This window comes from Cyrtonyx montezumae, unplaced genomic scaffold (genome assembly GCF_038088225.1).
Source record: "Cyrtonyx montezumae isolate F1298 unplaced genomic scaffold, pur_monq_1.0 scaffold_18, whole genome shotgun sequence".
NCBI lineage: Eukaryota > Metazoa > Chordata > Aves > Galliformes > Odontophoridae > Cyrtonyx > Cyrtonyx montezumae.
In genome coordinates this window covers 7,059,339-7,084,123 of record NW_027071914.1, presented here as the reverse complement: position 1 = coordinate 7,084,123, position 24,785 = coordinate 7,059,339, and the positions used below count along the sequence as shown (strand labels likewise).

Below are 24,785 nucleotides of genomic sequence, written 5' to 3'. Positions count from 1 at the left end.
GCATTTTCAGTGCTGTCTGTAGACTACAAATCTTACCATAGAACACTACACAAAAAGGCATAGCAAAACCCAGACAGCATTCTATAATGTTAAAATGACAAATTCTCAATTGTCCTTTACAGATATTTACTTGTCTGTATCAGAACAAAATTGGAAAGAATTGATCTGATTTATACAAAATTTGGCAATAGATATTCATTACCTATCCAACCCAAGTAAAACTTTATTTAATTTATATCCAAAAGAAAAAGCAATTTATATTCTATAGTGCAGAGCTCTGAACTGCCATGAGCAATAGCAAAATAAATGCATTCTCTTTACAGAAGAAGCAGCAGTAGAATAACAACAGAGAACACAAACAATTAGGCTAATTTTGGTTACAATGATTATACACTTAGCTAATTCAGACATGAAATCACTTTAATTCCTATTTAAATTGGGATGACTTAAACACTGATTCAAATAATACAAAGCTTACAAGCCAGATCTAACAGATTTATTTTTCAAACCATGCACTGTCCACCATGCCAGAAGCAAGAAAAGAATTCTGCTAATGCACACTATGAGAGATGTAAAAATGCCTACCTAAAGCAACTCTTGCAGCTGAAGCATCATAATTAATCCAGAAGGAAACCCAGGACAGAATAGTGATCAGAATAGAAGGCATGTAGGTCTGCAGAATGAAGTAACCAATGTTTCTCTTAAGTTTAAAGCTGAGAGACAGCCTTGGGTAGGCACCTAAAAGAGAATATTTGGTAGGGCCATAATTTATTTGTAAAAAGCCTGAAAACATTTTCCTGCCATTTCAGTTTTATTGCTTCCTGCAACAAAGACTACACAGAGAGTTGAAAGACCCTGAATAATCAGCTGTAGAGTTTCTAGCATGAATTGAGATTAATCTTTTATTTGAAGGGTACAAGGAAGTGACTAGGTTCATTTCTGCTAGTAATCATAATACTCAAAAATCAACAGACAAAACACACTTCATAGCTTCAAAACAGAACAATGTTTCTTTGCTGACAAGCTGTAGTATGCTTCCTTCAGCGTAACCTTTATTCTAACTTTCTCTCCAGGCATCGCAACACTTCCCCTTCGTCACTGACAGCAGAAAAATTGTGGTGTGTGAAACTCATTGAAAAATGTATCTGAAAATCATCATGTATTCGAGTCCCATTTCTGCTTTCTTTTCTTTCTTTTGATTTTTTGTTTGTTTTCCTTCTTTTTTTTTCTTCCTAGTCTAATACCTAGCAGCTTTTTCAAGTAGGTAGAACACCAAATAGCAATAATGCAACTCATTTGAATGATTAATGTCATTGCAACTTGTTATACAGCACCTTTTCAGACTACAGAAAGTCATATGTTTGCTAGCATACTACTGATCTTGTGAAAGGATGATATGAAAAGTTTTATGGTGAAGACAAAGTAATTAGCCCAACACATCCACTGCTCGAAACAAAAAGTATCTAGAAATAGTGAGAGAAAAGTTCCTACAAGCTGAGCTATTTCTTGTAGGGAGTTATGGTGCTGAGGCGTACATGTCTTGGTCAGTTTTCAGAGAAAGCTAGAAAACTTGACTGAGCCTTAACATGACTGTTGAGTATGTTGTATTCTTTTCATAGGTTAACGAGTACTGCCTTACACAATGTAAAAGGTGTAATAAAAATCGTTTGTTTTAAAGTTCAGTTGCTGTTCTAAACTGCTCACTTTTTAAAAATTTTCAGATCCTGAACTGCACACTGAGAATTAGCCCATTTTCAGTCTCCCCAGTTAATTCCCATTTTAGCTTCCCATCCACAAACCTGTAGAGAAAACAACATTCTTGGTGATAAGCTTGTAGTCTACAATGGAGAACTGTGGCAGTTCAATCTTTGTGACTCCTGTGACTGCATTATCACCCCCACGCCAGTAAAATTCAATGTCATCAGTCGTATAGCCATCTATAAAACAGGAGCAAAGCGTTAAAACACACATCACTTCTCAAGTAATGGAGAACAGTCCAGAGAATTTATTCAAAAAATTTGTCAAATATATTCCTGAAACTAAAATATTAATGATAGAATAGATATGTATGCACAGACAGACACAGGTAATTCTAAGTTTCATTTTGTTGTGGTTGAACCCAGCAGGCAGCTCAACACCACACAGCTGTTTGCTCTCTCTCTTCAATATAGGACTCATGGGTTGAGATAAAAGCTATTTACTAAGACAGAAAAGGAAAAGAAAAAGAAAAAAAAAAAGAAAAATGTGATGAAAACTTTCTTTCTATTGACATATGTACACCTGTAATGTAAATGCTTGTCACCTGCCCAACAATGCCCAGCCAATCCCCAAACAGTGAAGAGTAGTTCATGATATATGCAGTTTATAACTTCATTGGTTGAATTTCAATAGCTTTAAACTGAACGAGGGAAGATACTGATTTCATATTAGAAAGAAACTCATTACTGTGGTGGTTGTGAGGCACTGGCTCAGCATCAAGGATTCAAAATGCAACCCTGTTCTTTCAAAAGTTGCTGACATTGATAGAAAAAATAAAAATTAAAAAAAATCTGTTTTCATTAGTGACAAAAAGTTTTCTTAACCTTGTCATTAACAAAAAATAAAAAATAAAGAAAACACTAACTAATAGACAACATCAACGAAATTAAAAAGAGGACTGTATCTTCTAAAGAAGATTCAACAGTGAAGGGAGAAAAAGATCTGTAATGTGAAACATGGTATGCCTTTGATGCATCCAGAACTTAAGAAACAGAGTTTAAATTCAGAACAAGACAAAGCTTACCGTCAGTGGTTACTGATTCACTGCCAGTCATACTTGCTTTTTGCTTCACCAAGAAGAAAATATAAACATAATTTGAAGTAATAGCTTCAGATAATATTTAGCTTTCCTCATCTGTTTGGACAGCATCGTGAACAAAATCAACTACATTCTTCTACAGTTATTTTTTGTGAAATGAAGAATCTCAGAGTTGTTAATCTTCGTACTGATTGTGCATTACTTCAGAGTCTAAAACATGAGAGGTCTGAAAAGGAGCCAAGATTAATGATATCTGTTGGCAGGCCTACCCTCTGTAATTAAACAAACAGCAACCATGATTCAGCAATCATGCTGATGGCACCTTGTGATACAAAAATGTATGCTCAGACCTACATTTTTAATTATAAGAGCCTAAAAGCTTTGATTTAGCTCATGAAGAATTCTACAACATAGAATGGTTGCATGTTGATCATGTGATTCTCTATTTAGAGATAAGAACAGTACAATGATTTCCAGTAACTGCACAACGCACTCTTAGTTCAGCCAAGAACTGTTGGAACTGATTTTAAATTGTTTTATAGTATCAGTTATTAAAAAAATAATGATAAAAAATCAAATTTAAGAGTTACCCAGGAAATGGGAATTGTTTTGCTCTCATGAGAAAATAATGTATTTTGATGCTTAGTCATGATTTCCTGAAACTGCCTAATTGTATGGGAGCCTTCCTCCCTATCTTTCACTTCTTCAGTTAGCCTTGTTCTATCTCCTCCACAGCCTAAGGACAGCTCAAGACAGTAAATGTTACATGATAGAAGAGTGCAACACTTTAAATTCCCTTCACTTCCAAAGTGGCCTGAAATAGTGAGGCCCTTCTAATTACTGAACAAGCTAAGAAACAAATTAGTTTCTTGAGCTAACAAACTCCAGCTGTGATGCACACAGCTTGAAAAATTGCATGATACTTTTTCACTTTTAATTTAAGACATTTTGTTTTTTATTATTGTTTCATTATTTTTGCACCAAGTTTACACCAGGTTCTGACACTGTCACCATTAGCACAACTTTGGTTCTTCTGTTTCCTAGACTGATGGTATAAATGCCTTATCCTGCCAGAGCCTGTCCTCTGGTTCTCCAACGGATACCTACAAAAGTTGTCTTCCAGTGAACAGAATTTATAACATTAAATTTGCACATTGTTACTTAGCACCTGAATCTGCTAAGAATACAGGCTGTGCATTTTCCCAAACAGTGTGTAGAAAAAAGACTGCCCTTGCTGAGACACACATAAGACAAATGCAGGACTAATGGAAATCTGTTGCTTGGCAGGAAATTAGCACTGGGGCACTACTTGTTGAAAAGCTGTTTCTACTCAATACATGATCCTAGATTTGAAGTACTACTATATCTACTTCATTTGCTTTAAAAAGGTGTTTTCAAGGAAGATGAATGGCACACAGAGAAAGAAACATTAGTAACATTGTCCATGGAAAAAAACACCCACATCATTGAGACATTTGAAAGAAAAACACTCTCAAACTGTTGTGAATTCTTTGGTCTTTTTTTTTTTTTTTCCAGGGCTTATATGGTACAACCAAAACTGCAGACTTGAAATAAATCAGGTTGTCGTGATATTTTTTTACTTTTCTGGTCACAATTCCATCTTCAACTAAAAGCTGGATAGCTTTTTTGTTTCCTTATATACTGCCACCTCCTGTCTGACAGGTTTCATTCTTGGCTTTCAGTAAAGTAACATAAGACAACATAACATATAAAAAACAATAGTAAATTGGATGGTGCTGATGTATACGTTAGGAAAAACACGCAATATAATTTCTAAACTCTGACTGAGATTTCTAACTGAGTTATGCTTTTGTTATATCTCAAACCTACTAATTCAATGGCACTTTCCAGATAAAAGACCACTGACAGAATTTGGGAGGATTAATCAAGAAAACATTTTGAGGCAATTTAATTGCTGAGCTTTACAACAAATAGATCAGTCTTTTATTTTCCTTTCTGACTAAATAGAAGTGATAAAATAAGTTACAGTGAGGAAAAAAAAACGTGTAACAAAAAACGTTCATCAAGAGCCTCAATGGTCCTTCATGCTGTTTGTTTCTGAACACCTATTAGTAGAAATTTTCTGACCAACTGCTCACACACAGTTTGGTCCTGAACCATATAATTACCAGGGGTGATGCAGGAAAAAAACTCCAGGATTTAATTTCCAGCATATTCACAATACTTCCAGATCTCCCTCTCTACCAATAAAGATGAGAGATTTGGTTAGGGTGCTCCCTGTATTCAAACACAATGAGTACTAGGTAAATATTGACAACTCCTTCTTGAGGAGAGCTGAACTCCTTTGAAAAATCTCACAAAAATATTCAAGTTGATTCCAGTCTATGCACCTCTGCACTGCTCTAAGGAAACTGTGCAGAACTCCCTGCTGCCTACGTTTCTTACGCTGAGGAAAACGATAAGCTGAGGCTTTGATGCTGAATGACAAGACTAGTTAGCAGTTATTAGTAAGAATACTTCTAGGAAGTCTCTTCATGCTTTTATTAAAATACCTCTCTGTCCTTCCAAGAAGGATATGCTACCTCTTTCATTGCATAACATGGGGAAAGGGGAAATAAGAATAATACAGTCATCTTCACATAAATGCTACTACGAACTGCTGAAGTACTCAAAGATAATTGGATATGAGTCTAATATCTGCAAAACATCTGCCAGAAAAGAGAAAGGATCTATTCATGTATCTAGCGGATGTTTTACAGGCATTAAGGTCCAATTATCTCTGGTTATAATAAACCCCATCTGCAGGTATTTGAAACTCAAAACATCTCTACTTACAAGTTAAAATTATTTAAAAACCAACCAATTTAAAACAGTAATAGTCTAGGGAAAATGATCTATGGCCCCAGACAAGAAAAGCAGAATGAATGAATTTAATATTTCTAAATTGTCAGATAAAATCAGCAATGAAGGAAGTACAGCATACTAAAAACAAAGTTCTGCAAGTCATTTCTGGAAGAATCTGACGTTAGCAAGTAGCACTGTCTGTTTGATTTTGATTGCAGAAGAGTTGTTGTTTTACCATATATTAAATTGTAGATAGCACTGCTACCAGGACAGAGAAACTGATTGATTGCTTTTTCCTAAATCACTTATATATCATCAGCAGCACAATTTACTTCAGATTCAGAAAGTTCAATTTCTCATTTCTGTCATGCATCACACATAGGCAGCCAACCAAATCAATACATTGCACTGGAAATATGGCACCAATCCTGCGAGAAGCAAAGCGTTCTCAACTCCCATTAACATGGACAGGGTGTTTATCATTGCCTGTACTTCAGTGCTTTATCATCTGTCACTCCTCATAGAAGGAAAACAAACAACTAGAAGAATGCAAAAATAAAAACCTCTTCGTACAAAAACTACAAAACACCTATTGTGTTTTCAGTCAGCTTATGAGAAATCAAAATTCAGAGATTCTTTGAATACGGGCAACTGAAAATGGGAGCTGTAAAGTTACTAACAGAACATGAGTTTATTTACACTCAAGGCAGTTATCAGAGACACCGCACAATGTAAAAAAAAAAAAAAAAAAGCTAACTTAAAAAAACCCACAGAATATATCAGTTGGATTCATTGCCTCATGATGCTTTTGTTTGTACAGAGCACAGCAGGGCTGTATTTTAGATTTGATACAAAGGTACACACATACATCTACAAGCAGTCTGTATATAAGGATTTGAGTGATCCACATATTGTAATTAATGCTGCAGAAACATATAAACACCAGAGATACTTGCTAATTTCAGAGAAATTATAGGTAAATGTATAAGATGGTGTAAACGTCCAGAATGTAGATAGGATTCTGAAGCCATGAATTCATCTAATTCTGTTCTGAACAATCAGCAAATTATCTGAGCACTGGGGAACAGAATCTTTCTTTCAATATAGGTCCAAGCTATGGAAAAGCATTTCAGCTTTAACAATGAGACAACAGTGACAACTACGTTAGTCCTGCAAGATTTCTGTCCAGCAGGTCCAGAAGTTCAACAAAAGTTGTCATTGCACATATTTCTGATCACCAACAATATTTGCCTTTTGGTCAGCAATGCAAAACATATGAGAAATCAGCTTATGGCAGAATCTGGAAATAAATACTATTATAAAACAACCATTTACAAGAACAACATACATTCTGTGGAGGATACACAGCTGTATTATAAAAGATAATTGTCTTCACAACACACAAAAATCTATGGATTCATGGAGAGGGAAAGAGGGAGGGAATCTCTTCTGACAACAACTGGATTTCCTTTCAGTAGCCTCTCATAACAACACAGCTTCTCAAAGTAAAATGAAAGAACTGATGGATGACATTACCTGTACCTGACTAAATGTTTTGATTAAGAATAAAAAAAACATACTCTAAACTGACACTCTTAGGACATAGTAACCTATTTAAAAGCAGATTCAGAACCACCTAATTGAGAAACTTCACATCTAAAGGCCCTGCAGCATGAGATGAATACTATATAAGGAAGGTTACATAGATGGTTAATCCTGTTTGTGCAATGGATCAATCAAAGACATTTAATATCAATGTATGTGCATTTTATTTATTTTTATACCATGAATCACCAAATTCTTTCTAAAGCAATTTCTTCAGCAGCTTTTTGTTTGCACAGAGCAAACAGCTAAGATTTCATTGCAAAATTGTAACTCACAAGCAAAGCATATTCTGAAATCCTGAAACCCGTCAGAGCACTCAAACTTGCTTCACTGCACCACTTCATTCTTCACTATCCACTGGTTCATTCAAAAACACAGTCAGAAAGAGTAAGAAGTATTTCTTTGAGTCTACAGAGCCCTTCAGAGCTGAGGGGAATACAAGTCACTGCACATTGAAGTTAATAAGGTGATATGAAGAGAAGGTAAGGCAGATTTTATGTATAGCTGAACACATCTGGCATTGGAAGAACTGGAAAAAGTACATCATTTTTCTCTTTCTCCTTTTTCTGACCTGCCTACCCCACATTCTGTCTTCTTGTATAAAAAATTAACATTCATTTTACATTTCACTTCAAAGAGTTCTTCCCCTGAGGCTCTGATGATTTGGATACAAAGAGGATGCACCATTTTCTGACTACAGTGAAATACAACTGATTTTTTAATTAAATTGGTAATATTCTCAAATATATATACATATCTTCAACGTATACAAATGGTTTGTTACTACCTAGAGTGGACTGGGAAAAGAAAAGCAAAGAGGGAAATGTGACCAACATACGACTGAAAACTGCTATTAAAAATAGGTCTTCTGTTGGACAAGTGACACAATACAATTGATTCTCACAGAGTAGACTTTTTATGGTATTATTAGAACCAAGGATCATTTTAATCTAAGCACTTCTGGCCTGATTCTTGCTCACTGCATGCCCTGCAGCCTTACAGAATAGGTGTCCTGTTAAAACACAAACCTCCTCGCTGCTTTTTTTCCCTAATGAACTCATGAAAATCATTTGTCCCTTAGGGCATTTGCTACAAAGTGCTTTTGAAAGTAAATTTCTACTGCTAAAATATTCCTAGGAAAATAAAAATATCAGAAGAATGAAATAGACAGAGAAACATCAGTCAGACAATACTCAAAAATCTTCTAGCACCTAGAAAGTAGCAAATTCTTTTAATCCTTCTGCTTACAAAAGCTGATTTACTCCCCCCTATAAGTGATCCAAGGCATTGGCTTCAACACCATGAAGATCCTCAAATCTAAGGTTTCCTCAAGTGACAGATGATTACACGCAGCAAGTCATGCAGTGGTATGAAGCTAACCATGTCTAATTAGGTCAAAACAGGTGCTACGTTGTCATAACTGTCTTGATTCTCAGAATCCATCAACAACTAGAAACCCCACTGTCTAGCACCTACATCTACAAAGGTATTTGTACACTATTAGGTCCAATTTTACCTACTTAAATTTCTAAAGTTTAGTGATTTCCATCGCTATTCAAATTATGTCTAGTTTCTAATTTTTAACAAACAACGTAATATAATTACACACATATATAGTATTTAGAAACATCCTAGCTCAGAGCTGAGTTCTTCTAAGTCATTTACTTTATTTAGCAGAGGACCAAGTTTTCACATGAAGATGCTGACAATGACACGCCAGTTTTTGCATTGATTAACTCCGGATTGCCTCTGAAGGGGATTTTAGCATGGCATGGGTGACATTAAGAAAATGTTATTTGAACAAAACATGGAAGTTACTTTTGATGATAGATAGAAAAAAACAAAAACAAAAAGGATTAGTAATGCATTACAATTCTGCAGTAAAGTTTCGGGCTAATTTGTTCCCCTATCACATCAAAGGATGAGTTCCTGAACACACAACTAACTATATTAAACACCTTACATGCCAAGAGAAACAAACAAACAAACAAAAGCAAAGAAGAAAACACCACAGTTATTTTTTACTTTTGGCTGCACTAAGGGCTATTTTCATAAACTTGTAATAAAAAGTCGACATGCAGAATGCATAGAATCTCAACATTAAGAAATACAAAATAATCGTCTATTTTCATGAAGCCTGACTTGATTATCACCCATGTGGAAGAAGCAAGAAAGAGACATGCACAATAGTAAATTACAACTTATGTATCATTGCTGAGGAAAGCAACCTTTGTGCAGAAGTAACAAATTGATATTTAAATATGAACTGCAGCTGCTGTAAATATGATGAAAATGAATACATAAATTCTTAAGTGACCTATTTCAGCTCTATAAAATCATGAAATGAATGGAACTCATGAGAAAATACCCATTCTCAAAAGATGAGTGCAGTCAGACTTAAGCAGACAATGGCTTTTTTTTTTTTTTTCAGAATACTCTTCGTATGAAGTACTTAACTGTTTTCCAAGATGCAGGAAAATGTTATTTCTTCATTTACAATTACTTTTCCCCAGAATTTTCAATGAAGTCAAGACAAAGTTAAATAAAAAGAAATCATTATCAAGCTTTGGTATTGAGAATTTCAGACCAACAATGTTTGTTTCACCTAGCTCAGATGATTTAAGCTTAATAAGAAGCTCAAGCAATTTTGAAGGCCTTTTAGTACCTGGAACCCAGTCAGCCTCTTTTCACCCACTGCTGCTTGGTCTTCACTTATCAGTTTTACTGTGCTATGAATGAATGTAGCTGAGCAAATACTTTGGCAGAATTTACCTTGCAGATTTTACAATTAATTTAAGGACAGTCTTGCTAAACAGTTAAATATTTAATAGATTTTACATGGATAATGTCTTCAGCTAAATAATCAATTTGAACTCTCTCCTATGTTGTTTTAAAGATTAGGTATCAGGAAGAAATTATTTAGTGTGAGGATGGTGAGACACCAGAACAGGTTGCCCAGGGATGTTGTGAATGTCACCACACTGGAGGCATTTCAGGCCTGGGTGGGGCTTTGAGCAACCTGGTCTAGTGGGAGGTGTCTCTGCCTACAGCAGGGGGGTTGGAACTAGATGATCTTAAAGGTCCTTTCCAAACCAGTCCATTTTAGGATTCTATGAAACGAGGATATGTATAACTGATGTTTAATTTAAAAGGCTTTTTTTTTTTTTCTGTAACATTAAAGATATTATAAAGATGGTTGCAAAGAGATGAATGTGTAACACTCTGATGGAAATATATATTGAATCTTTCAACTGCATTCCTAAGAGATAGCTTTGAAGATTGATGAAAAGTTCTTAAACCACAGTTGTTTTTTTAATATATCTGAAGACTGTTTCTGATTTTTGGGAACAACTGTAAGCAACAGTCTTCTGCACGTGAGTAGGAGGCCATGTCTTCAGTAACAGAACTCTTATAATGAAAAGTGCCTCCACACTGGATAGGTAAAAATAACAATTTTTCTCCTTCTGCCTATCCTTATTACAGATAAAGGTCACATAGAGAAAACAAATACCTACATTTTCACCTTCTATTGATCTCATCATTATAACAAGAAAAAAAAGAGGATGAATTCTGCTTTTTTTTTTTTTGTGCTTATTATTACTTTTTCTATTTCACTTGACTTCATTGGCTTCAAAAATATACAGAAGAAATTTTGTATAAAAAACATTTACACGTGTTCTGGAAGTGATGATGGAGCTCATACACTTTTCTGATAAAATAAATATCAATTTTCTTACTTAAGTAAAAGAGATGGCTATATCAAAATATAACTGTAAGTAAAAGAGATGGCTATATCAAAATAAAAGCATCAGTAAAGCACCATCTAGATAAGCTTTTTTTTTCTTAATACCTGACAACATTTGGTCTTCATACCTAAGATCCCCCACAGCCCTCTATTAGCCTGCTATTTGAATGCTGATTTATTTTAAAAATGAGAGAAAAAATATATAATAAAAACAAACAAACAAACAAAAAAAACAAACCCACAACATCTGGCAACCTTAACATATTATTTATCAAATTGCATTAATACTCCACTTTGCTTAATTATTCCATAGCTTTATTAAATATCCAAGGCTGCAAGGAGAAAAATGTAATCTGTAGAAGAAAGCCCTGCTGTCTAGTGCCTGTGTCATTTGCTCAATTTAGGAAAATATTTATTCATTAAGATGACAGTTTGCAGTATTGTGTGAGGCAATGTTCTGGAATATTATTCCATCCTTACCTTCAGTTATTCAAGACATCATAGTTATTAAAACATAATAAGTAAAGATTTGTTATAAAGAATAGAAACACTGCTCGCTTGTGCTGTCCAATAGCAATATGCTATAAGCTGTTATCAGTAATAGCTAGACACCATTAGAACATTAGAAAAAACAAGCTGTATTTGCCCACACATAATTGAGGTTGGTTCTGGACACTTAACTGAGCTTGCAAAAATTAATTTTCTTTTACTAATGAGTAAAACTTAACGAACAGGGTTTTTTGTTCTATTCTGTTCGTTTTGTTTCTAAGTAATTCACAAACACATTTGGAAACTTTTTTTTAATATTGCTTCCTATCTCAATGAAGTTCCCTGTCTCCTAAAAGCTCTTTCAAGGATAATTACATGTACTCATGCTGCAGAGAACTATTTATACAATACCATGTAAATGAAGTTTATTAGAATGTTAATTACAGACTCTGATCTTGTTAGAATTGCATCAATATTCCCTCTGTAAGAGACCTGTAACAGTCCTGTATGACCTTCACACAGCCCAGGTGGGACAGGAAACCACATGGCTGTGTTCTCAAAATATTTCAGTGGGAGTTGCGTGCCTCAAGGCTCAGAGGACTTTTCTGTAGGAAACTCTGTTGTGACACCTATATCAGATAAGACAGAAAAGGTTGGTTGGCAGTACCCCAGCTACTTTCCAAGGATACTGAAAGAGGTGAGAATAAATGTTTTTGACACCCCAAGCCTCAAGGCTTTAGAAATGGCATACAATGAAAAGTTATTCAGCGGGTAACAAGATGCTAATGTTTGTGGATAGTTATGCACAAGGTATCAGGAAGTGTTTTTATAGAGATAGGACAAGGCCAGATAAAGAGAAAAATCATCACTGCATTCAAGTGACACAGAAATTATAAGGATGCAAGGCCCCACATTCTCCAGTAAGCAGATGACTATAGAAAAATCCACCACAGAAACAACATCCCTTCAGATTTTTCTCTTCTTGGACACCAGAAGAGTTCACTTACTTTAGCCTAGTTTAAAGTTTTGTCCTTCTACGTGACATAAAACCGTGTGAAATCCTAGCCTACAAGAAATGTCCTGCTTTACCTTCTATCTCTGTGTCACTCTCTGTGCTTAGCTGCAAGGTTCACGGGCACTACATCAAGAAGACTTCATCACTGAATTTCACATTTCAGAAGTTAAAAAAAAATCGTCTATAGATTAGCATTCACTTTTCTTTTAAATTGCAACTCCAGGCACAGCTTCAGGCTATGCTTATTTTGTGAAGTAGATCCAACAGAAAATATAATGCCAAACCTTAAAGGAGTTTCTTTCAGCAAGTAGATTTTAACACATGCACATGACTTTTATTCTGTTTTCCTCTAGATCTAGTATCACAACTGTGTCAATATGCAAATACCTATTACATAAGGTTGCCTCTTGGGCTAGAAAAGCAGGATATCTGCATGCAAATGTTCATTAAAAAGAATCCAGTACAATATTTTAACATACATAAAAGGAAATCAGCCTCAAATACAAAAGTAAAAGGACCACATCTTTATGCTGAGAGGCCCATATGGACTGCACCTCTCTCGTGTCTTCGAAATAAATATCCTTCTTCAAAAAAGCTGAAGTCATTTACTAAGAGAAAAACACATGAATAATACAGTAACGTATAATACACAGTGCAGTAATGGAAAGTGCTGTTTTAGTACTTTCTAATCACTATTTCTTCTTAAATTCACAACTGCACAACTTCATTCTTGAAGGAATTATGACTTCAATTCTTTTACAAAATACCAAGCAGTTTGTCAATATATTCACTTGAGATTCTATAGCACTCCATTTCTTTACTTTGGAAAATATTGTCTTGTACGTATCATGTGGAGCTCAAAAGTTCTTATCTGCAGAAAATGCATTGCTTCTGCACAGGAGGAAGAGGCTGCACATACGGTGAGCTCTGTTACCGCATGAAAATTGTTTTCTCTGTAGCATGCTGCACCTCCATGAGGCTATCACAGCTCAGGAGCACATCAGCGCTTCACTGTGCTGATTTGTTTATTAAGGCACTGTCATACCTGTAGTGCTCTCAGCTTTATATAATATTTGATATACATATGTGCTGTAGTATCTTTTAAGACAGATTTTATCACTAGTTTTGGATGAAATAACTATTTGTCCAATGCTTAGATTGAAAGGCCTCTTAGACAGCAAAGAATAAATGAGAATATGCAACACGTATCTTTGAAAGGCACTGAAAGGAAGATACCAATCTCATTACAGTTTTATCATGTCATTTTGTCACTAGTTAGAAGTGGGAACACTGAAGAGCTGAGCTGCCCCAAGTGGCTTTTAACAGCCATGTTAACTTGAAACATCTCACGGAACTGTAATTAGGCAAATGTAATTAGGCTGCACAATGTTTTTGAGGATACAAAGTCTGTCATTACACCCAGCTAGCGTGTAAAGTGCTGAAATGGCTAAGAATCTTCACTACTTTCCCAACACCAAGCACTTGTAGAAAAAAAATACAGATTAAAACTGCTTCATGCCTTGCAAAGCACTAAGCGTTACTGAAACTAAAAGGGTATGCTAGAGTACTATGCCTGATTGCCCAAGTGGAAGAAACAGGATTATCTTTCTTTAAGGAAACCAAAAACTAAGATCTGCAAACTCATATCAAAGCAGTGCTATTGAAAAAAAATGTCAGAAAAGGTGCATGTAAAAATTAAACAAAAAGAAGTGAATAAAACCAGCCCTTAGCAGAACCTGTTAACGCAGGCTGGAGTCTTCTTCAAAGGCACCATTGGGCCAACAATAGTATACTCTATACTAACAAATGCCATAAATATAAATGCACGTGGAACATTAGGGAGAAGGCTTCCCCTCCTTATTCTTCATGCATAAAACCAAAAGTAAAGCACACATATTCCTCTGGTCATAAGCACAGTAACTACCAGCAGCAGAAATGTGAAGCTCAGAACAGATTCCTGAGAGGATGCACCATCTCTATGCTACACGCTCACTTATGCCTCTCTTTGGAAACACCCCAAATTCCTCCTGCAGCATTACTGTACATGCAGTTGAAGATCTCTGATAAAAACATTTCAACATCAGAAAAGCCATTAGAAAATGGAGCAATATCTGTAGAACGTGGCATAAATTGGGGAAAAAGGCCTAATAATATTCATTGGTAAGTGGAGGGCAATTTAATCACAAATTTCCTTACAAAGTTTATTAATTCATTTACTTTTAATGAAATCTTATACATAGGAAGCAGTGTAGCTACATTAGAACAAATAAAATGAAAATCTATGGTGCACTGATCAAACTGCGTTCCTATTCACCGAACCAAATTATTCATGACCCTAACCATTACAGCTATTTGACGCCTCATTAAATAAGGAAAATGGCACTATATTGTTATCATTTTCTGTTTGATCATCAGAACACTTGGAATAAGGTCAACAGTTGAAGACATGAAATTAACATAATGTCAACATTTAAAAGCAAACCAAGTAATGCTGTGCAAAAAGTAGAATACAGAGGAGAAAAAAAAAAGTGTGGTGTTATTTTTTTTTTCATGAGAGTATATATGAAAAAATGCAGATTTTTTTAACTACCCGGATTATGAAATATTTTATCTCTGTAGTACTGGAGTAGTATGGTCTAATGCATAAGAAAGCATATAACAGTGAACATTGAGGGAAAAACAAAGTAAAAAAGCAAAGGAAAGGAAATCACCACACAGTCCTATTTATTGTTCATGATAACAAAGCACTTTAGAAACAGACTCTAAACTACACATTCATGAATGATGCCTTCTTCGAAAAAGAATTCCAATGATTTTTTTTGAGAATAATCTTAAAAGTGTTATTTTACCATAAGTGGAGATATCAGATATTACATCATCTGTATTCTGCAGTTACCGTATGTCAATATTTCAGTCATTGATAATTCAGGATGCACAGTAAGAAATTGTTTCTGAGGAAAGATTGATACAGTGGCAGCTGCTCAAATGGTGGTGCTGACTGTCAATAGAGTTATGAGAGTTTACATCTGCTGATGTTCAGCCAATAAACTTTTTTCATCATGAAAATACCAAATGAAAGAATACCCAACTAATACTGGGTTATATATAATTATTAATTATATTAAGTATTTATAATACCTATCTTCAGTTGCTTTTATTATCATGATAACACTAGACAGCATTAGAAACTGATCATCTGAAAGTCAGCACAATTTTCCCTCAAATGAATTTCTGTTTACACATATTAAATATATCTTAGCACTTGAATTATTGAAGAATGAAATCAAATAAAATTTTGGAAAGAAAAAATAGCATAGCCACAATTAAAAAAAAAAAGAAAAAACTCTTTAAAAAGATAACGTATAATATTTCAAAAATGCACAGGAAGATTTTGGCTACAAGCTAGCTTACTTCACCTCTGCTAGACTATGAATTGTATATGACTCATACCTCAACTCAGTTCAAGTACATTTTTAGGATATGTGCAAGTTCATGCATAGTTTGTTATGAACTGCTAACTTACTGCCTTAAGCACAGAAAATAACAATTTTTTTGGTAGCATACTTACAAAATATGTCTTCCTAATGAAAACACAGAACACTTCAGCTTAGTAAATGTTATAGTCTACATACTACATAACATTTCTAAATCAGTTCTCAGTGTGGGGAAAGGTGGGGGGGAGGACAGTTGTTTGTGATCGCTTCTAAGAAAGAAATAGCTTACTTTTACTTGCACAGTCCATTTAGACAATTCTCCAGTGCCCTTTTTAGCCAAATTATATCACTTGAGAAGACTGAGGGAACCAAGAATGAGTTTTACGTGATGAAGATTTCATGAATTACAGCTATCAGCATCAATAAATTTTAAATCACTTTACAAATGATAAGACATTTTGTTATCTTGTATTCGAAGATAAGGACTATGTCACCTACCAATTAAATGCAGTCATTTAACTGCAAAAAGCAGCGCCATAAAGCAATTTATGACATACAGTGAGGAATAAAAAATCCAATTAAAATTTCAGGGGGAATTTAGCAGGACAGAATTCAATCAGCAAATAGATAATTTTGCCAGGATACTGTGGCTAACACCTGTTCCAAAGCATAAAGTGGCATGGAAAATGTAATAACAAATGTGTAGATCAACATTTGTTATGTTTGCTAGAGACCTCCACTGGTGTCATTTAGACCCTTCCTTTCCCTAGACTGAGAAAAGTATTGCTTCTCCAGTATGGCTTTCAGAAGTTTCTGACTCATTCCCAAACCCTTGGTCCAAACCAAGCAATACTGTCTGAATACTGAAATATGTTTATTTTCCTATGTTAACACACAGTCTATGAAAAGAACTACAAGACTTTCTGCATGCTGTTAAGTGCCCAGAGGGATGAAGTGGCTGTAGAGGAACCACATGGTAAGAGGACATGGAGGAGTTGCAGCCTCTACTGTGAGCCTTGTTCCCTTTGGGAGAAAACCACTGGATAAAGTGGTCATGTCCCATCTGCCAGGATGGTCGAGAATAACTCCTCAGCCATGTATGCAGTTCCATTGCATTTTTAAAGCTGACTCACTCTGAGACTTCTCTAATTCCCTCTCAGCATGTCTTGTATGCCTAAACAAGCAATGACCACATTTATTTATTTAAAGGTATTGGAAGGACCCATTGAAGAACAGATTGATAATTTTTATGTGTTCCCAATAGTTGACGTTTTAACAATAAACCGAAATCACAAACTCAGTAATTACCATTTTCTGTTACATTATTTCATTCATTTTTACTAGCTTTGGAGAAAGTTATCAGATCTTATGTCTGCAAAACACGCAGGGAAACATACTTTTCCTTTGCAGTTCTAGTAGAGAAGCATATTGTATTGTCTACCTTTGCTAAGTTATTACAGTAACTAACTTTGTCAATTCAAATCCAGTTTTACTATCTGAAATGAATGCGGTCAACATTTTTCACTAGATTCACTGTCAACTTCATTAGAAGTAATGGTAGGTCGCTGGACTACCCCACTGATGAAAAGATGAAGTCACTAAGCCACTCATAATATTCATCCGCATTATACTTATGAGTTAAAATCCAGTGCTATTAATGATGAAAGAAACAGATATTAGGAACTCAGCATTAATGAACCCTCCTGTTATTAAATCCACATGTATCTGCAGTGTGAAACAAATAAAGCATCAGGACTAAAGCTTTGAGCTTTGATAATTACACAAATAATGAGAGAGAAAATTATTTTGAAAACCTCACTTTTAAAGGCCTTTCCAGAGTCTCTAAGTGGAAATGCAGTGTATTTCAAAAGTGTTCATTTTTGCCTCAAGGCTGTCCTCTCAACAAAAGGAAACTGGAACACCATTACACTTTAATTGACAATTAGCATTTTGAATTCAGTAATTTTTTATCATAAAATGAAATTGTTTGCTCTGCATTTCTTAAAATTACTTCAAGTAAAAGGAAAATAACAACTTGTGATTTGAAACACTGTGAATTAAATCCATATTTTATCAATTCCTCAAATCAACTGCTACAACTTAAGGTTTTAATAAAACAAAACAAAACAAAACAGTTCAGCTGCATGTGGTTGAACATGGCATTGCCAGATTACTAAGCTGTCTTTTTTCAAAAAGTGGAAAGAGAAATATTCAGTACTGGACAATATGCTTCTGTAACATGTTCTCACTCCATAAAACACTGTGAATGAAATCTAAGGGAATGATCACAGGGAAGGGTTGGAGCAGTTAAACCTCTAACTGAGATGTACAAAGTCCATATGTTAATTACAATAATGAAATCTCAGTGAACATCTGGTTTTTATTTTTTTGTTTGTTTGTTTTTTAAGGCTTAAAATAACTTAGTGCTCTGAGAAAGCCAGGCTTTCTTCTGTGGCAGCATTGCCAGGACAAGAGGTGAGCTCTAGAGTTCACTCCCAACCTCAAACACCCTGTGATTCTCTGAAAACCTTCCATACTTTATATTCTTCTAGCAAACAAGAGGATTTTGAAGATGTGTAAAACTATCTGGCTTTGACTCGGACAAATTTATGCAAACTTTGTTATGACCTAACATTTGTACGAGAAAAGAGAGTATGATGTCAAAGAGGAGTAGGAATGAAGCTGCTCTGTGGCAAAGCTTTGCCCTACTGTGTACAGTATGACACTAATTAATGTTCTTCATCTGCCTTCCCACAGCTGAAGCATTAATGAAAGTACAGAAGGGAGCCATTTTCCACACAGATACAAACATAGCTGATTGCAGCTACTGCACAACAGCCGGATGGGACTATGCCCTTCACAGAAAACATGAGGAAGCAATCCTAATGCTACAGCTGTTGTAGTTTATCTGTTAAGAATTCCTTCCTGGAATGCATACTTCTTATCAGCATTCCTGCAAACTGGTGTCCATGCAACGGTTAAGAATTCAGTGCTAACTTTCCTTCACAAGTTTTCTTTGGTGGCACACATAAGGGAGAACCAATGTGATAGATTTGAGCAGAGGGAAAAAACCATGAACAAGCAGGAAATAGAGGAAAAAATAGTTTAGGGTAGCATCTAATTAGCATCTAATTTGGCTGGAATACAAACAGTCAACGGTGTAGATGATCCTGAATGAAAAAGATATATATATATATATTTTGGAAGTCCACAAAATCACCAAAACAATAGAAATGACTGGATCCCTCCTGTACTGTGTCCATTAGATACATACTAGCTAATAACTCCTAATTACTTTGCAAGCATTTTCTAAGCAAAAATGTTTTTACAGTGGCAAGAAAATCTTCAGGGCATGATGTGTAGGGTGCAAATGTTACCCTGTTAGTGCACAGTGGGTTTCCTTCCCACTCAGAGAATTTGGTAACATAGCTCAGCTCTCACTCAGCAAGTGACATTAATTATCCTCTGTGAAGTGACTGTGAGCTGTTGATTAAAAGCAATGTCTCAATTTCTGTGGCGGCCACTAGCACCATAAGCTACAGTTTGCATCTACAAACTCAGGTATTTAAACTCTCGCCTCAGCACTGCTTTTAAATCTCTGCAACATGTAGGAATCAACTTTTTTGTTTGTTTTTTAAAGACTAAAACATGACTTAACATATCTCATGGGGATTTACAATTCTAATAGGTGATTCCTAATTTGCTTCTGAAAAACCTGTGCTGGCTGCACTGGCATCTCAAATCTCTGTGGAGTAGTAATCTGTGAAGCACAGTCCATAACATAAATTCTCTGTCCTGGAACCTTTGCACTTCTACATCTCACCATTAACAATCCACAACAGCAGTCATACTGAGAGCATATCTTCCACGTCTCAGAGATGAGAAAGTGTAGCACACACAGCACAGCAGTTTCTTCTGGAAATTAACACAACTAGGAAATGCTGCAGGCACTACAGAAAATAACATGCTTAGGTTGGGACACAGTCACATGAAATCATTCATACATTTCACTATGTAATAACTGAAGCATATATACAGATTCTGCTCCAAAAGCAATGTCTCCTATTTCATTGTGTTGGTCTGTGGTGTCAGAGAAAGATGTTGGTGGGATGGCAGTAGAGGTTGAACCTTCCCACTGATATACTGTTACATTTTGCTGCCCTGCAACAGGGCAGTGATGGACACTGACAAAATGGAGAGCCTCAATCATCTCAACTGTGTGAATTGGCGGATTAAGACCAGGAAACCGTGTATGGAGTTGAGCATCCACTTCAATGCATTGGTGGCAAACCTGGAACACTGCATTAGGATGCAAACTTGTCAGGACCTACTGAACCAATAAGAGGCTGAAGGTGACACTTCCCTGGGTTGCATCATTAGTGGTGATGAGATATGGTGTCACCACTACAAGCCTGAGTGAAAACTGTATTCCATGCAGTGGTGACATGAATCCCCTATCTAAGAAGTAGCTCAAGATGCCATCAGTGGGTGCCTCCACAAATTTACCAGAGTACAGCATGCAGATTCTTGTTCATCAGTTGTGAAAATGAATAGCTAACAGTGACAATGTTTAAAAATGGTGTTTTGTAGCTGAGAATTTTCTCTATCAAATAGCGATATTGCACTCTTTGTATCTGTTGCAGTTGCCATATAATACAGAAATAGGTGACATTACTTTCTAAGCAATCTACACATAACCAGTTTTATCAGTATCCAACATACTTATCAAGTGTTTATACACACAATGAAAGAAAAAAGGTAAGAATATAGAAATGCTACATTATTTTCATCTAAGATTTCATCTGGATCACCTTTCTATCTTATAGTAATCAACAACACATTTCTTTCTTTGTTGAAAATAGCCAGTGTTGATATTACACTACAGGGAACTCTTCATGCTTTTAATTGCATGGAGCAGTCGCAGCAAAAAGATATAACAACTCTCTTCACCTGGTCAACAGTTTAAACAGCAAATTATTTGTAATAAATATTTCTGTGGGAGCACAAAGAACATTTTGAGTACCTTAAACACATAGATCATTTAACTTGACTGAGATGCAAGGAACTAGTTTATAACTGAGCTTTGAAAGAGAGTCATTCCACTTCTTCCACTGATGTTTTGTACATTAACTTTCATAAGAAATAACTCCATGTATGGATTAGTACAAATAACATTCACCTAGTACTTGAAACAGGCAACTGATGCTTCAAAAAAAACAACCAAAAAACACACCAGAAAAGCTACCTCAAGCTGGCCTATGTATCAATGTATGTGTGTACATTATTTATATATTCTTTGCTGATCATTAATAGAAACCAATTTCAAGGCTTTCAACATATACAGTTCTTTTCCTATTGAACAGTTATGAATTTCTAGTTTTCTCAAGAAATATAATGAAGTACAGGAAAACATTAAAGAATTTGCAATAGCTAAGGAAAATATATTCACTCATACTCACCCTTCAATATCATCATGATGTGAAAAATGAATGTGAAAAAATCTACCAAATGTATACTAATTCCAACTGCTTATTTTCTGTCTAAGAATAATGCCACAAAGATAGATCAACTGTTACTGAAAATTGAGTCAGTCTCGCCTCATTGGCACTTACAACACGTTTGCTCAACATGCTACTGAGAAGCAGCTAGAGGCTTTGACATGGTATTTTGTCATGTAATATCATTCCTTCCTCTTTCTAATAACGAATTCCCTTAATAAGAAAAGGTTTATAGCTGAAATGCGGCTAAGCAGCAGTAAGAAATTTGAAAAATGTGTGCAAGCATATGCTTTGTCCATTACTTTAGCTTTATCCATTACATACTTATCAAAACTATCAGTTTTAAGCAGTAAAAAATGGACTGATTCATGATGCAATTGTGCTGATCAGTATCCTATTCCTTTTGGCTTCACTCTTGTGGCTTTTATCATCTGTGGTTTTCACACATTGATGAAGCCATTTATATCTGGAATCATGGTTAACTATCAGTGATCTCAAGAAATATCCTTTGTACATTTTGTATTACTTTTATATTGCGCTCAATAAAAAAGCAGGTAATAGCATAATCTCATCATTTAGATTTGTAACCCAGCCTTGAACTGAAAATATCACACTGTACCTTATTACGGCTAAGTAAATTGCAAGTCATGTGCCTCATCCCATCAATCTTGTGTTGTTTGAAAGATGAGACTGTTTTCCTTGTTAATTCAGTAAATTAGCAGAACTTTTTGAGTAATACCACCTCTATCAGAATAGTTCAACAGAATATCCTGCTTCATTGGATCGGCACACCACAGATTATTGTCCAAAATAATTAAAGAATCTCAGTTATCCTCCACTGCTTTTATCATACACTAGTATTTACAAATGTGTCAGACCTAATCCATAGAAACGTGTACAACTGCATCCACTTCCACACATATGTTAAAGACTCATTTCTAAAGTTTAAGAAAAATATTTTTTAGTGAGAGAAAACTTTATCAAATGAATTTCAATTGCACATTATTGCACATTAAGTGCATGTTTCTACATCTATTTCAGTGAGAGTTGGATTCATGTGAAGAATGCCCAAATGACACTCAACTGCTGAACAGTCTTCTGCAAACTTAACTGCAATTTTCAGAGGAAAATAGGATTTTCTTGATGTAAAGATCATGGTGATTTTTTCTTCCCTCCCTAACAGCAGCCAGGAGCTTCAAACTTCTGATTTCACCTCCTGACCCAACTCTTCAGTCCTGAATTGCCCTGAACTTTGAGCCATCCTGTCAGGGTTTACAAAAAAACATTTCAGATCCTCATGTCTTTGCAAGCTTGCTACTACTAATAACACCCACAATATGGTTTATTCTTATCTTGTTTTTTTTTGTGACATTCATTCTCACACTTGATACACCATAGTTTTAAAAGGAAATAGTAATTCCATCCCCTGTTGAAGACTATGCTGCACAAAAGCAACATTTTTTTCTCCTCACTGCACCCATGGTCTTACTTTACCCAACCTCTACTTCCTCTACAGCCAGACATAAGGTGCACCTCTTGAAACATTTCAAACACAAGAAGAAACTGGTCTGAGTGTGTCTGAAAATTACATACAAAGTATTTTTCTGTTTAGTAGAAGGGAGAAAAAAAAAGTAGAATTATATAGGGCAAAGAAATAGAGAAAGGGAACAGAATCAGAAATTCATGCATATGTTACATAAATGCAATCAGGTGAAGTGCATTTAATCCTTTGGATTTCAAGATACTTGCTCTATTTTTTCAACTTGCTGAGATTGTAAATCTGATTACCTGAAATAATTTACTTCCCTTGAAAATATACAGATAATACTGAATTAATTTCTAACATTATATATGACATCCAGTAGGGTATGAAGTCATCTTTTAAGTGAAGTTATAAAAAAATACAATATAAACTGTTAATTCTATTCTAGCAGGAAAAGCCACATATAGTCAGTAATCTACATGGAGGGACAAAACACATTAGAGTACTTTTACATACTACCTAACGGTATCAATTTCTGCTTGGAATCTGTAAGAAAAGAAAGCAGTAACTGAAAAAATAATGTGTAAGGGACTGAAGTATTAACTTATTGTATGGTTTACAATAATGGGGCCAGTCTCTACACAGTGTATTTTCTCCAGGGAATCATTGGAGTGCCTGAATATAAAATAGTACGTGGAAATAGAAAACAGCTTTATTTAAAGAGGTAATTAGATGTTTAGGGCATAATGTTGATAGGTAAAAATGCTGATATTGTTGATAACCCAGAAATACAATGAGCTATTCAGTAGTTACTTCACATTAACATCCTCAGTTGGAAAACGTTGTATTTCACTTGTATCTACACTATTATGAACAGCTTCATCCTAATATTCGGTACTATGAAAAACCAAATTATTCTGGATTACTGTTTCAGTTTTTACAGTGTGTTTTGTTAGCCAGAGAAGCTTTTATATAATAGAAGATACATGCAATAAGCACAGATATATGCCATGATATGCCACACAAGTACTAGACTAGTAGTAAATGTAGAATCAGAATTCAGATTTGTTTCCCAGTCTGATGCAATACCACACCTGATGCTTATTCTTACTGAAATCAAAATCTCATAAATGAGTCCTCTTTGAGAGGCACAACATTTTGTCAACTTTAGTATGGCATGATGTCACCTGGTTGGCTTTTAATATATTCAATTGATAGATACGAATCACATGAAAGTTGTCTCTCAGAGTTGAGTGATGTTTTGTGCATATGCAGCCGAGAAATGAAAAAACATCAAGGAGAATATGTGCACAGATTAAGACACTAAGCCTTCCTTCCAGTGTTATTGCAGTGTTAACTTCTCTATCCTGGATATACCTTAAATGTACAAAAGCACAGAAAATTAAGATACCAAGAATTATGAAATATCATCAATGCAATTTGAGCCGGGGAAATATTTAGCGCCTCTAAGTGCAGACACCTGACCTTGATCATCCCTAGGTGAGCCTAGCCCTAACTCACGAGACAGGTCATACGCCAAAGTTGTTTTGTTATCTAAACATGTACTTAGAAGATTTCCATGGCATCATGAAGCAAAAAGACAGTTTCCTGAACAGAAGGATATAATTTATTTTAAGATCGGTCTCATATTATAGGAAAATCATAAAAAATATAATCCAACTTCAAACAAACCCTGTTTGTGAAACAGTAGGTATACTTTGCCTGTGAAACCATGACATTTTTATATCTACTGTAAACTATGTACACCAATATGTCTTCAAGATGCATAAAGCATCATAGATACATGAGGTATACTGCTGGCATATACTTGAGCTATGAAAAAAATGAACTAATACCCCCAAATATCTCTCTTCTCCGGTGTTTACAAAGATT

At 35.2% G+C, this 24,785-nt stretch overlaps 1 protein-coding gene across 2 annotated transcripts in view; it reads right to left on the bottom strand.

The window, feature by feature from the left end:
* GABRB2 (gamma-aminobutyric acid type A receptor subunit beta2) overlaps nt 1-24,785 on the bottom strand; it is a 126,207-nt gene that overhangs the window by 14,227 nt on the left and 87,195 nt on the right. For both annotated transcript variants that reach the window (XM_065734509.1, XM_065734510.1), the window contains exons 6-7: nt 1,800-1,937; nt 586-738 (exon numbers count right to left, since the gene is read on the bottom strand). In XM_065734509.1, the coding sequence (XP_065590581.1) occupies nt 586-738; nt 1,800-1,937 (291 nt within the window). The remainder of the gene's footprint in view (nt 1-585; nt 739-1,799; nt 1,938-24,785) is intronic.